Source organism: Squalius cephalus, assembly GCF_949319135.1.
Source record: "Squalius cephalus genome assembly, chromosome: 13".
Taxonomy (NCBI): Eukaryota; Metazoa; Chordata; class Actinopteri; order Cypriniformes; family Leuciscidae; genus Squalius; species Squalius cephalus.
In genome coordinates, this window is record NC_137134.1 from 33675281 (window position 1) to 33689732 (window position 14452).

Here is a 14452-nt window from a genome sequence, read left to right on the forward strand (position 1 = left end):
AGAATCTGTCCTAGAGGAAGTTGGCGCTTTCTACTATCCCATGTCCCAGTAAGTCCTTAAACGAATCTACGGATCCAGAATTCCCTTACGAATGTTGTGAAAAATGCAACCAAGCCCCGTTTGTATCAAGGTGTTGATAATCTTACCTCAAGCACAGGTCCTGCACCCAAGATGGTTCGTTCCACGCCACTTGCGTAACCCTTCTGACTGAGGGCCGTCAAGCAGTGAATGAGGAAGTTAGTGCTTTGCGTTTTGCCCGATCCACTCTCTCCTGAGATAACGATACACTGGTTGATGTGCTTGCGCAACATGGCATAGTAGGCCACATCGGCAATGGCGAAAATATGGGGTTCCAGCTTGCCCAACTGGTGGTTCTCGTACATTTTTACGTATTTGGGGTTGTAAATGGGCAAGAACTTAAAGGGGTTGATGGCAACGAGAATGCTGCCAGCGTACGTGTAGATCTTCTTCTTTTGAAAGCGATTGCGAAGGTTATCCAAGATGCTGTCCTCATTGAGGACCGGAAGGTTGCAGAGGTCCTCAAAGTCCTCCTGCTTTGGTGGGAGAAAACCCCGAGCAACCAATCGCTTGGCCTCCTGCTCATTTGCCACGGCGGGCAGGTGCACATAGCGGATGGAGCCATCATGGTTTCGCTCCTGCAGGAGAAAGTAAAACCCCTCGTTCCGAGAATGCTGTTCCTGGGCTTTCCTCGGCCAGAGAAGGACCCTGTGCACTGGAAGATCGGTCGATTCCAGCACCCACTCCTCCCCGCCACACTCCTTCACCTCCGCCAAGACATATCGCTTGCTGGCGTCCAGTCCGAGGACCGCTGCCACATCTTGGATGACGGTAGCTGCGGTGGCCTCCTTGGTGACTCTGACTGTACAGCACGACGCCGTCTCTCGAGCCAGTCGAGGGTATATCTGAAGCTTGTAGGCCTTTCCATCTTGGCTAGTCGTCCCATCGCCATCTTTGACACTCATTCTGACTCAGGATGAGCCCCGTCAGCATTACGTACTGCCTTCGCAACCACCATCTAGCACCTGGAAAAGAGGATGCAAGGAATTAGGCCTGCGATGAATCAATTATTTCTTCGATTAAGCATCCTGCAAAATAATCACTTTACTTTGAGTACATAAAACATACAAATATGATTACAGTAAAATAAGCAACAGACTGGCATTAAAACACCTCTCAACTACGTTGAATCATTGCAGAACACCCTGTGGCCATTTTTCAAATCTATATTTTTTTAGAGCTGTCAAATCGATTAATTGCGATTATTCGCATCTAACATAAAAGTTTGTAAATATATAATATGTGTCTATAAACACACATTTACAAACTTTTATGTTATTTGTGATTAAATCGCAATTAATTGATTTGACGGCACTTTGTTCCTTGAAATGTACAGATGTTCACTACAGAAAAGCAACATTTATTTATGAAGGTTGTCCTTGACAGCACACAAAGCCAACCAACCAACAATGTCATTTGTCAACAACCATTTTAAGTGATGTTATTGATTAGTAATTGCAGTCCTATATGCACTATGTACTGGCCTACTTTGTTTCTTTCCATTAACCTTCCATTTTCTGCTTTGAAACAAGCTCCAGCAAGTCTCATTCATCTCGATTAGATCAATCATTTGTAAACAAGAGCTTCTGGATTTAATTAAACGGAGATAAGGTGCCATTACCATTATTTGGATGAACCAATCGCCCCATCCCTTATTTGTCAGGCCTGCAGCTCTCCATCTGACCTGATTATTCATGGCGTCAAACTCAGACTAAACAGCTCCTTTATTTAATCTCCCTAAAGCGTGTCCCTGCAATAAACTCTGATCACGAGTGGAAATTGCATCTGTGTAGCAAAGAGTCTCACAGGAAACTGTGGTCACGGTTATAGTCTGTGTGTTGCCGTGAATCTGCCCCCTCATCCTAGCTAGCAATACACAGCACATCTCTATAAATATACAGTACAAAGCCACAGCTGCTACATCATAGGTGTCAATATCGCCATAGCAAATGCATCCCTGCATAGCAACATAAAGGGGTATCTATGTCAACTAAGACGATGTGAAAATAAAATGGACACCATTTACTTTCTTATTGCACACAATGCGATACATTTTCATAATTTCATATGGAAATGGAAATCAAATCTCCATGGAAATTAAGTCCTGTTTTTGGGATTCACTCAGAAATAAGTCACATTACAGAAGAACAATGCTTTGTGAATGCTTTACAAGGAGCCCTGACAGGCCACATGCTCCTATAAGGGCTTCTTGAAGAACCAAAATCTGACCTACCAATCTAAGCTTATCCAACACCATTTATTTAATTTTCAGATTACTGAATTTTGGCTTGGCAGAGTTACTTCTATGCGGCGGAACAAACGATGCAGAACACTGTACACTTGTTCTAACTGTAAATTTACGGATACAAGTTATTTCCTGGAAAGATGAGAGCCAAGTGTCTTAAACAGCTGTCACCTTGTATTGAGCAAAATTAAGTTACTCTGGAAAATCCTTCCGAATGAATGGATGTATTTTCTAATGGCTTGTCATAGTGGTGCATCCACTGAGACTAACATTTTTTATCTAAGATCAAATCACACCTTGAGGGGGTCAATAAACTAGCCCAAAGAGTACTTTTTTATTCGTTATATTTCCTAAGTTTGGTAAAGTAAATGAAAAAATACTAGCTGCATTTGCTGGTAAACAATGGCTAAATGGAAACCTAAATGTCTGTAAAATAAACAGTGGAACTGTCTAAACGTTTCCAGCCTGGTTTCTCAGATGGGTGAAAGTAGGCCATCCTCCTAACTTGGCTGTTGACCATAACCAGAATCAATAAAACCCCAAGGCATGCATAAAGTCTGCAACCACAAAAACAGCATCATCATTACAGCTCATTTTAAGCTGGTCTGAAATAGAAAAGCCAAGCCAGGTTAACTCTTCTCAAAGCAGAAATTGAGACCAGAGGGAGAAGGAAAAAAGTCGATAACTTAAAAACTTAAAAGACAGCCTTACTGTGAGCTACGACGTTGTTAATCGATAGTATTTGCTTTTGTTGAAGCCTGCATTATTTCATCTTAGTTTTAATAATCTTTGTTTAACAGTGGATTTCGTGTTGAAAAACTGCACTACCCATGATGAAATATCCAACCAATCAGAATTGAAACTAGCAAAAACATCCCAAAAGATCTGGTTAGCTCCATCTGCTCCCATGAAGCTCTCAAAATAATAAAATATCTGAATATGCATATTTTGCAATAAACTTAAAACATATTGTTTCTATATATACATTGTACTAATATATATATATATATATATATATATATATATATATATATATATATATATATATATATATATATATATATATATATATATATATATAATTTTTTTTTTTTGAGTAGTTTTATAATTCTCCCATCATTTTGAATTTGATTATGCTTTTCGCAATGCTTCATGGGATTGTAGTTATTTCCCTCACTAAAGCCTTAAGTCTTGTATCTTTGTGTTTTTGTCGGATTTTCAAATATTTTTTTTGTTTCAAATCAAAGTTTTTTAGTGTTATGATTCACCTCATAGCTGATTGGCTTGGTTCATGGCTTATAACGCTTTAAAGACTTAAAAAAAACCCCATTCCTATGTCATTTAGCATGCATCTAAAAAGCAATGCATAATGCAAAAAACCTAGTGAGCTGCCTTAATAGTCTACGACCTACAAAGGGAACATTCTAACAAAAGCGGAGCGTATTTTGAACATTCTAAATAGATCATTGCTTAAATTATTTTTAGAAGTTAAAGTAATGTAAAAATATATGTTGACTTGACTTCTTGATCAGATATTTACAGTGCAACCATTATTTCCATTTTCCACCATATAGCTTGTAAAAAAGTATTTTTGTCTTGATTTTCAGTTAAAATATCTAAAGAGTCCTTAAAACAAAACAACATTTATTTTAGAAGCATGTATTAGTTGTCATAGATTGTCTCTTTAATACGAGTGCATTTTAGAAGATTTTTTCACTTCTTTTAAATATAAACAGGCCAAAAACAAGTGAAAAAAAATCTGTTGAAAACAACTTATTTTCATAATTTAAACTATGAAAGGAAAGTCTTAATATCTTATGCAGTGTTGCTTCTCAAGTAAATATCTTATCTCAAAGATTTTTAGATATTTGAACAAGTCAAAAAAAGATAAATCAAAAACTTAAGTCAAGAGCTTGTAGCAAAGCCAAATGACTGGAAATCATTGACATGGTTGAGAACAAGCAAAAAAAAAACCCTGCAAGACAGTCACAAGCAAACAGTAAAAATCATCACCAAAGCGTTACTTCTTTTCAAAAGATCACCAGGATCATCCCTCGAACGGTTTTCTCAGAGGAAGCTCAACTGACTGGCACGAAAACAAAAGTTTTGGCCCCTTTTCAGGAGGACAACGGGAGAGATTTGTGATTCGCCAGAAGGGTCGATTCTTCAGCTCCTCACGTTTCAGCCTCCTTCAACACTTCCTACGGATAGAGATACATGCAATTTGGCCGAGCTCCCGGGAGAGGGAAAAGAGAGAAAAACCCATGAGGTAAATCAGTCACAGGTTCTTTATGGAGCACAGATGCAGCTGGAGACGTTCTGAATGAAAAGGCCCGTTGAAGTGGAATGTGCGGCTGAAACAGAAACAGGGCTTTTGTTTTAATATCACCTCCATTTAGGAAGCAAGTCTTTTAGCAGACGCGTGGGCAGGGGAAAGACACAGGCTTCCCTACGGACAACGTCTCGTCTGACGGACGTTTCCTTCTGGTTCAGGCCTACGCTGAATGATTTTCAATCAGACAGCCGAAATATGCAAAAATTCAAGAATCCACCCACAGTTCTCTAGATATGACTCAAATCGCTTCTTCAGTGCAAGTCTGGGATTTTTTTTTGTTTGTTTTGGTGCTAAAACTTAAGTAACACTGACTCTGAAAAATGTAATTTTTTTTGCGGAGTGACTTACAGTAAGGTGCAACTTATTTTCCAGAAAATGCGATGCAGATTTTAAGCAGTTCATGTATTATCTGGTGATCAATGATCTTGGCGTTGCAAGTTCTTGTGTACAAGTTTTTAATCTCAAATAGGACAGTAATAGTAGTAACAATAGAAATAGTGACACAACAAAAGGGCCAAATGTGCACTATTTGTTTTTTTGAAAAACTACTTTCAGGATTTACTAAAGACACGCAGTGAAAAATTTGCGCTGAAGAGACATGGACAGGGTCATGGCATATGCATTTGTAGGAGTTTTCCTTTCAGACGCAACATTTATGGGAGGAGAGTCATGCTTGGTGATTTACTAAGGTTTGCGCCAGTCAATTTACTAGTATTTCCACCATTATTTAATGCCCAAAAAAGCATGTTTTAAACCAGATGCTAATTTGCGCTGCTCTTGGTGGATTGTGTTGATCATTATGGAAATGATCCGGCTGCGTCTGTGTTCTTTAATTTCCGCGTCTTTAGAAGATCAAACGCAGAACTTTCCAATCCCATCGGCTTTTCTGGGAATGCGCTCTCATATTAATTTGCCCTGTTTGGTAAAACTGGGCCTAAAATCAAATGAAGAAATAAAAATCTAAAAGCCCATTTTAGCCCAGCTAATGCTTCAGTTTCATTAAAGCAAGGTCATGTAATGTAAAGAGGCAGTAGTGGGTCAAGAAACGCCTCCAACTCCTGAGAGAAATCAACTCCAGTCTGAGTGGAGCTCAATAAAACATCGGCAGTAGTTTCCACAGCGGGACACAATCTCAACGGCCTGGACCTCCTGCAGACTCACATGTGCTCCAGCTTTAGTTTCACCATCCTATCCCACCAAAGGAACAAGCACTTACTGGAGACAAAGAAACCCTACTATCTCGAAAAGCACCAGATATCCAGAAAGTGGCTCCAGTGAGATACAAATCACTCTTTAATAAAGCTTTAAACTACAGTTTTATTGACTCTTATGTAACTTGAGCTAGAGTTATACATGATTACACAACCAATGACGAATGCTTGGATACTGTGTCACCATGAAATAAAATGTGACAATTCTTTTTTTTTTTTTTTTTTTTTTTAAGTAATATTGCAGTATTTATTATACATGATGTATCCGTTCACATCATCATTACTGTTTTAAATTCATGTGCCTCATAAACTTGAATCAGAATAACTTCCCTTTCCTCTTGCAGGATCTCTTCTCTTCTCTGATGATGAGGGCGGGGCAACCTGTCAATCACATGAGATCCACCAATAGCAAACCACAACCATCCAATCTGTTCCCCACAGACTAAATCAAGCCCCGCCCTACATTTGTTCTTGTTCCAGATGCTGTTTCACTTGAATATACGTCACAGTAGAGAAGAAAAGAATTGCAACTTCTGTTTCATGCCGACTTTATTAAAAGGTCATTTTTGTGCACTTTTACCAATTAAAATTGCGTTTTCAAATTTCATGTCCTCCATATAATTCAACTGTTTGCCATTGGTCGGTCAAACAACTTAGTGCAATATGAGAACATTTATTTTAAACCTCAAACTGGAACTTGAATGTTCCGGTTATGGTAAGGGGCGGGACATTTCCCAAACACACTCTAAGCGCTTGACCAATCACAACACACTGCTCCAGCCGACCAATCAGAGCACAGTGTGCTTTTCATGAGGAGGGGCTTCATAGAGACAGGAACTAAACAGAGTGTTACTGACAGACTGGGAAGAGACGAGCTGCAACAATGGAGAATATGGGGAAAAATAATGAACATTCAAGCATTTTAACCTGATTTAGTATAGCCCAAAAAATCTTTAAATTGCTATAAAAAAGAAAGAAATATCACACTTCATCTTTCTTTTGAGATGTAAATGACTCAAAATTACTCTATGCGCAGAGTATTGCTCAGATATAATGACTGTTTTGAATGTTATCAAATCATGTCGTATCCGATCGACACGCGAGCTCTGTGCCATTTGCATGCATACAGTCTCCTGGACGTGCCTGAGAAAATAACACGGGCCTCCTAAGCGCTCCAGGGCAAAAACACTGCATACAATACTGACAAAAAAGGGCAGATAGTTAATGAGGAGCAGCCAGATATACAGACTCCATATGAACCGGCATGACGTCAAACCGAGATAAGCTTACATTTTTGATCCTAAAGGTCACCTCTGTCCAAGGGGAATTGCTGATTATGATCCAAAGAAAGCAGAACGTGCATCTCATGTGAAAAACCATGGAAGAGGTGGAAAGAAAGTCAAGATATAAACTCGAGTTGAACATCAGCCTGTTTGTTCCATTTTTAAGATGCATTTAAATAACTGATGTTGTTTCTAGGCTCTACTAGAACAGGTTTTCATGTTTGAGTGTTGATTATTTTCCACATATTCTACATTGTTGCGGCTCCTCTCTTCCCAGTCTGTCAGTAGCGCTCTGTTTAGTTCCTTTCTCTATGAAGCCCCTCCTCCTGAAAAGCACACTGTGCTCTGATTGGTCGGCTGGACCAGTGTTGTGATGCTTGAATGTAATTGAATCCTTGAATGTAATTGAATTTTAAAGTCTTAAATCTACAGAAAACATAAGTATATGCATGCATTTTGCAGCTAAAAGCTCAACCTAAAGTACAGGTCAATGCTGTTTTCGACAAGAACACCAATTAGTCTTTAAAAAGTGGTCAAACAGAAGCCAAAGCTGCATCATGTCATGTGCTTTGCTCTGAAAACATCTTGAAAACATTAACTGCTCCTCCTAAATCTCCTGATATTACGGCCCAAGACTCCGTTTGGCTCTTTAAAGTGCTTTCCAATCACTGAATGTTTCTGTTGGTCGGGCGCTCGCAGTCATTACACGAGCTCTGGGATTAGCTGGCATATCCAGAAGGAATGTCACGTCACCGGCAGCCTCGCCTCGATGACTTACTTTTGCCTGTGTGGCGTTCAGCATGAGAACCCGACTAAACAAGACCCAAAAACTCTCTTATTTTCGCTGAGGTTGAGGGTTGATGTTTTTTACTCGGCTGCACAAAGATCAAGAAACTATTAAACATAAAAACAATTTACTTATATTATCGGGGTCGGTAAGATTTTTTACGCTTTTTACGAATTTTTAAAGAGGTCTGTAATGCTCAGCTAGTCAAAAATACTGTTAAAACTGTAATATTGTAAAATATTATTACAATGTAAAACAACTGTTTTCTATTGTAATATACTGTAAAACGTAATTTATTCCTGTGATGCAAAGCTGAATTTTCAGTATCATTACTCCAGTGTCACATGATCCTTCAGAAATCATGTTGAAAACCATTGTGCAGCTTCATATTTTTGTGGAAACTGTGAAATTTTTTCTTTGGATTTTTAAAAATGTATTAATAGAAAGTTCAACAGCACTTATTTGAAATAGAAATCTTTGGTAACATTATAACTGTCTCTATTGTCACTTTTGATGGATTTAATGCATCCATGCTGAATAAAAGTACTAATTTCTAATAAAAATAAGCTCATGACGCCAAACTTTAGGGGTCTTATTTTCTTCAAAAAAATTAAAAAAGCCTATTTAGCCTATATATATATATATATATAGAGAGAGAGAGAGAGAGAGAGAGAGAGAGAGAGAGAGTGCATTACATGCATGACAATCATATTCAATATAACAAGTACCATCATGAATTTTTGCAATTTTGCTTTACAATGTAAATAATACATTTTATTAGTAAGTAGATTAATAAGGATGTATAAAGAAAAATAGTATTTTAACCTGGCTACAATAATAATAACAACATGCATTATAAACATTTGAATTTGGGGGAAATGTGCATAACTGACATGAAAATAATGTCACAATTGGGGAAAAAAAATATAGACTAGGCCTACACTTAATTTTCTGTCTTCAACACAACATATTTTCGTTTGATTTATTTAATGAACGTTCACACATGAGGTCATCGTGTTAATCGATGGTCCATTTCGCGGGCTTAAAAACCTCCTGCGGCGTGTTTACATCAAATGAAGAGGAGGATGGCGCAATGTCTGCCCGTTTACTAAACAAACTGCGTCGATAATCAAGCAAAAGTCAACAGAAATCTCACAGCTGTGTGTCGACGCTAACAGCCACGGTTAATGAGCTCTACTCGACTGGCGACTGAGGGGGTGTTTTATGAAGTCTCTGGCTCTCCAAACTCTCCGGCCACTTTCCACTCAGACACACGCTTCCTGCATGAGATCAATACACAGCCCAACATCAAAACCACACCATGGTCAACCCGCTGACACCAGCGCAAATGGAGGCTCCCATTCATCTCCGGGACAGTATGAGCACGCACATTGTCTCTCTGACTAAAGGTTAGACAATAAACGCTCGTTATTCAGCTGACCTAAACAGTCAGAAATGCCAGACTAACGCAGTGTTTAAGAAGGGGTTAATGCAAAATAGAGACCGAATGTGTGTCGGCTAGACTCATTTCTTCATGTGCTCTATAATTAGGGTTATTTATAAACTTGGATTGGACGAGGAGAAACTGCTAGCAAGACCGTCCAAGCTTAGCTTTAACAATTTCCGTCCGCTCCTACCACGTGTGCGTCATCTCGAGTGCGCACCGCAAAGTTTGCTTGATGCTTGAAAGCTTTTATCTCTCCTCCTCAACCCCCCTCCAAAAACCGACACACCCATAATGCATTGCTGTCAGGCTACTTTGGGGCAACTTCTAGATTAAAAGCCTGTCTTTACCACAGTGAAACAGATGAGTGACCGGACCACGATGGATGTTTCACTAAATTAGGGAAGCATTCCACTGCCATCTGCAAATCTTGCAGATTTTCGAGAGGAAGGCGGCTTCTTTGTGAACCTCATGGAGAAAATGGATCTAATTCTTGCCATCTGCTCGTCAATACACATTACTGGTCTGTTATGATGAATGGATATGAAGCCACTGGTTTATATATCACCAATGGCTTCATATTCATGCATTACAGAAAAATAAAATAAAATAATAATAATAAAAGGTAAGGGTGGGTGATATCGAATTGGAAGTTCACATAGTTTGCATGCAAGTAAAGATATAAAACGATCATTAATATTGAAATAATTTGATTTTCCAAATATGCAGCCAATTTTTTCAATCCTTCCTTATCTCACAACTAGAGAGAATGATAAGAAAGTAGTTTTAATAAACTTTTGTTGCTGAACTACTATGTTAGATTCATTTCTGTGAGTAATTGATTCTCAGAAGTGAATCGATTCAAAACTCCAATGCGGCAAATATTTAGCAGAAATTGTACGAAATCTCAGCTTAGCATTTTTCATAAAGGTTTTAGTAAAAATAGAAGCATTCTAGAAAATATACTGTGGTTCGTTTATAAATGAAATGGTTAAATATTACATGGATTGCTTTTTTAGGCTACATCGTACAAGTTTTAGTAAAAATATATGTACAGATATTACTGTAGTTGCAGGTTGTTAATTTAGTAAATAAAAAGTGCCTTTTTTTAAACAACTGTGTTTAAAAAGGATGACTCCTTTGGTTGATGAAAAAAAAAAACTATATATTTAAGCATTTTAGAGCAAACTTCAACTACTGAGTTATATATTAAATATTTAAGGCTGAAAAGTATTGTGATATTTGAACAGATATACTGCCCAGCCCTACTTCCAGGTCTCTCATTCAGTGGTTCCCTTTCAATACGTCAGCGCACGTATGGTGCAACAAAAAAAGCTTTGTAGGCCGCCCTCTCAACTTCACAATAACCCTTTAAAATAGAGACTGAAAAAAAAAGAAAGAGTGAGAAAGAGTAAATAGGGCAGGGACACCCAGCCGTCTAACACTCCTGGCAACCTGAATTTCTTATGACTACGTCTACATTCATCAGCAAGAATCAACTTCCTGTTCACGTCTCCTAGTCACTGAAGAGTTTCTCAATATGAACCCACCCCCTCTGTTATGCTGTTCACTGTCATGTTACATAAAGTACAAATCATTAAAGTCAACACAAAACAAAGGTGCGGTTATTGGCTAATGTAGATCCTCTCAAAATGGCCAAATATTAGCCAGTATTTTGGGATTAATATAAAGCAAACATTTTTATTTGGAGTGACATGCACATAATAGTGTTGTCAAAAGTACAGACTTCGGTACCAAGTCAGTTCTGAAATTTAAAAATGTGACGATACCGGCATTTCTCTCTAGATATATGTGTGTCTGATTGGCCATTGTGTTCAGGCACACAACATATATGTCTGTGATTGCTACAATGATCAACGCTTCAAAAACGTGTTAACGAGTGCTAACACAGATACACACAGTAGCGTTTGAAAGCAGGCGCCATTGAAGCATTAATCGTTGTACCCAATCACAGACATATATGTTGAGCGCGTGAATGCAATGGCCAATCACAGACATATATGTTTAGCGTGTGAACGCAATGGCCAATCAGAGACATATATTTTGAATGTGTGAACGCAATGGCCAATCAGAGACATTTAAGCTGAGCGTGTGAATGCAATGGCCAATCAGAGACATATATGTTTAGCGTGTGAACGCAATGGCCAATCAGAGACATATATGTTGAATGTGTGAACGCAATGGCCAATCAGAGACATACATGTTGAGCGTGTTAACGCAATGGCCAATCAGAGACATATATGTTGAGCGTGTGAACGCAATGGCCAATCAGAGACATATATATGTTGAGCGTGTGAACGCAATGGTCAACCAGAGGTGTTTAAGAATACGTTCAACGGCGCTAAAAAAGCTAGAGAGAAATGCTGGTATCGTCACATTTTTTTAAATTTCAGTACCGACTTGGTACCGAAGTCGGTACTTTTGACAACACCAGCACAATATGAATTGTTCACAATAAGTCCAGGAACATGGATTGAAAAAGTACATTCTGATTTCATGATGTCTTAAAAGGTTGACTCATACATTGAACATCTACAGATCTTCGTTTGCTTTGAGGCAAGAGGTGTTTTCTCATGCTATATTCACAAACAAAAATAACACTAACACATGACACGCAAAAATTTCTCTCGCTTCCTGTCAAGTTTCTGTTCTTGGTGATGATGGGTTATTTCCATGACTGTTCAACACAGACAGTAGGAGGATAGAAGTCAGTCATAGTTGAAAAAAAGGCCAATCCTTAAGTCCAGACAGGGATGACCACCATCCCATTGGTTTCTCCAAAGACAATAATGATTTACAGGGCTGTGCATTGTATTATTACTTTATGATGCTAATATGCAAACACTTGAAGCTTTGTGACTGTAAACTTAAATGTGACCATAAATAGTATTAGCAACAAACCCCATTAGAAAAACACAATGAAGCTCAATGCAACAAGTAAGAGGTTCAACCTGAGATCCCAACAGGGTTTATATCCATTGAATTCATTCACGAAGCACAGTTTGAATACATTATTGAGAAATATTAAACTAGAGTACAGATTTATGTACAATGAACCACCACAACAAAGCGGGAAATCAAAGATTAAAGGTTACATTGTATCAATCTAACAAAGGCGCAATCCGGGAAGTTCGTTTTATATCGAGCCCTTTCGCTGCGAACGTACTTTCGTCGTTTATTAATGTGCCTTTGAGTTACTTTCTACCTTAACCGCTATTTTTTCGAGCAAATATTTAAGTTACTTTGATCAGAAATGTTGCTTGAGGTTTTGAAACAAAAGCCTTTTCACTTCCATCCACCCGGAAAGTTTCTGTTCGCCGACGCGGAGCCGAAAACGACTCGAATTAAATGAAATAATAAAAACAGCCGGTAAACTTACCTTGATGTGTGCGTGTTGTGCTGAATAAAGCTTCTCATCTTTGATAAGTTAATAAATGTGGCTGCTCGTTTGTCTCCGTGTGTTTGTGTGTACGTGTATGCGGCTCCTCCTCTTCATCCAGTAGGTCGCCTCTTCATCAATTTCATCCAGACAGGTTTATTTCCACCCCAGAGATCTCTTTAAAAACATAACACAGAGATATGAGTCCGGAGAGGACACACGGACATGGTGAATGCGACCTGAGAGCTTTGTGCTGTCGATCTGTACAAACACACAGCCAGGAAAACTTCTCGTGTGAACAGATGCTGAACAGCGACCCCTGGAGGATGAAAGGGAACTGCAGCGAGACACCAGGGTTGTTCCTTAATTTATTTTACCCTGTTACTTAAATGTATTAGTTTATTTTAATTGTAAATATTACTTAGGCTTCTTTGTTAATATTTCTACATATAGAAATACTTTTACTATTTACCGAGAAATACCGTTACTTTTACGTTACTTTTTGCTTTACTTATTTTATATTTTTAAATTAAACTCTGCAAGCGTTTGGCATTGAAAAGGTATTTGTCATTCCAATAAAGAAACGTAAAAAGAAACTCCAATAGGCGTTTCTGAGTTACCATGAAGTTTGAAAGGCTATAGATTTTATTTCTAAGCTGTCTGTCTGGTAAAGGTGAGCAGAGAGCAAAGCCTTGAGGTTAAATGTGAGAAGTACAGCGTGTCTGAAAATGTCTGAAAAAACTGAAATGTGATTACATTTAACTACCGCTAGATGTCAGTAGAAATTCAGATACTGAACAATGCCAAGTCTGTCCGTCCAGATGTTATAGCTTGTTTAATGTTTGAAGGTATCTAAAGAAGAATGGCCTATATTTCAAGAGCTTTCTATCTCACTTTTTAGTAGTGTATTTTTCATTTTAAATTGAATGTGTAAACTCTTATATTATTTGAGTTTGTTTCTTTGTCCAGATTCCAGCTCTGCTCACTTTAGACATTCATCAACCAATATCATGAGGTGCATGCTGGGATGCTTTTAAACCGTATTTAAGGAGAATTGAGGAACATGTGTGACGAGAACTTAATGGTGCTTTTCCTTTAACATTCACTACAAGATATGCATTTAAAAACATTTTTGCTTCAAGTTATCATGATCATCACAAGTACATCCAAACATTGGTTTCCATTGAAATTGCATGGATTCATGCATACAAAGATAAATCATCCATTTAAAGGCCTGTTCACACCAAGAACTGTAACTATAACGATAACTATATTAGCGTCCACATTAGCGGACGATATCGTCAGAGCCAGTCTACGGAGAGCATGCCCACTCCCTATTAAGTCCTATTGTACTGAATTTTGGTTGTAGTTCCACCAGAGTTCCACTGGCGGCGATCGCCATGAGTGCAGAATGAATGGGAGTCTATGGGGCTAGACGGCTAAATTTGTCTCTTTCACCCGATTGCCGTTGAGAAATCTCATATTTGATTGTAGGTTTTGCAAGTTCAACATGGGTAATAGGTCGAAAGTTGAATGAACGAGTACTTATGTCCTTTCGATTTCTTACAGGTTGAGTTGTTGTTGCCCATAACACGCTAGCATTCTGCTAATGAACGCTGATTGGTCAGTGAAGGACTGATTACGACCAGAGATACCGCTTGATGGCATC

General features: G+C 38.4%; 1 protein-coding gene across 24 annotated transcripts in view; it reads right to left on the reverse strand.

Moving 5' to 3' along the window:
• The window catches only part of LOC307169988 (myosin IXB), a 56269-nt gene extending 43186 nt beyond the window's left edge, over positions 1-13083 (reverse strand). For all 24 annotated transcript variants that reach the window (XR_013823262.1, XR_013823263.1, XM_079890894.1 and 21 more), the window contains exons 1-2: positions 12784-13083; positions 147-1043 (exon numbers count right to left, since the gene is read on the reverse strand). Coding sequence is in view for 22 of the 24 variants with exons in the window: in XM_079890894.1 (XP_079747020.1) it covers positions 147-983 (837 nt within the window). In the remaining 2 variants the exon portion in view is untranslated. The remainder of the gene's footprint in view (positions 1-146; positions 1044-12783) is intronic.
• Between the last annotated feature and the right edge of the window lie 1369 nt (positions 13084-14452).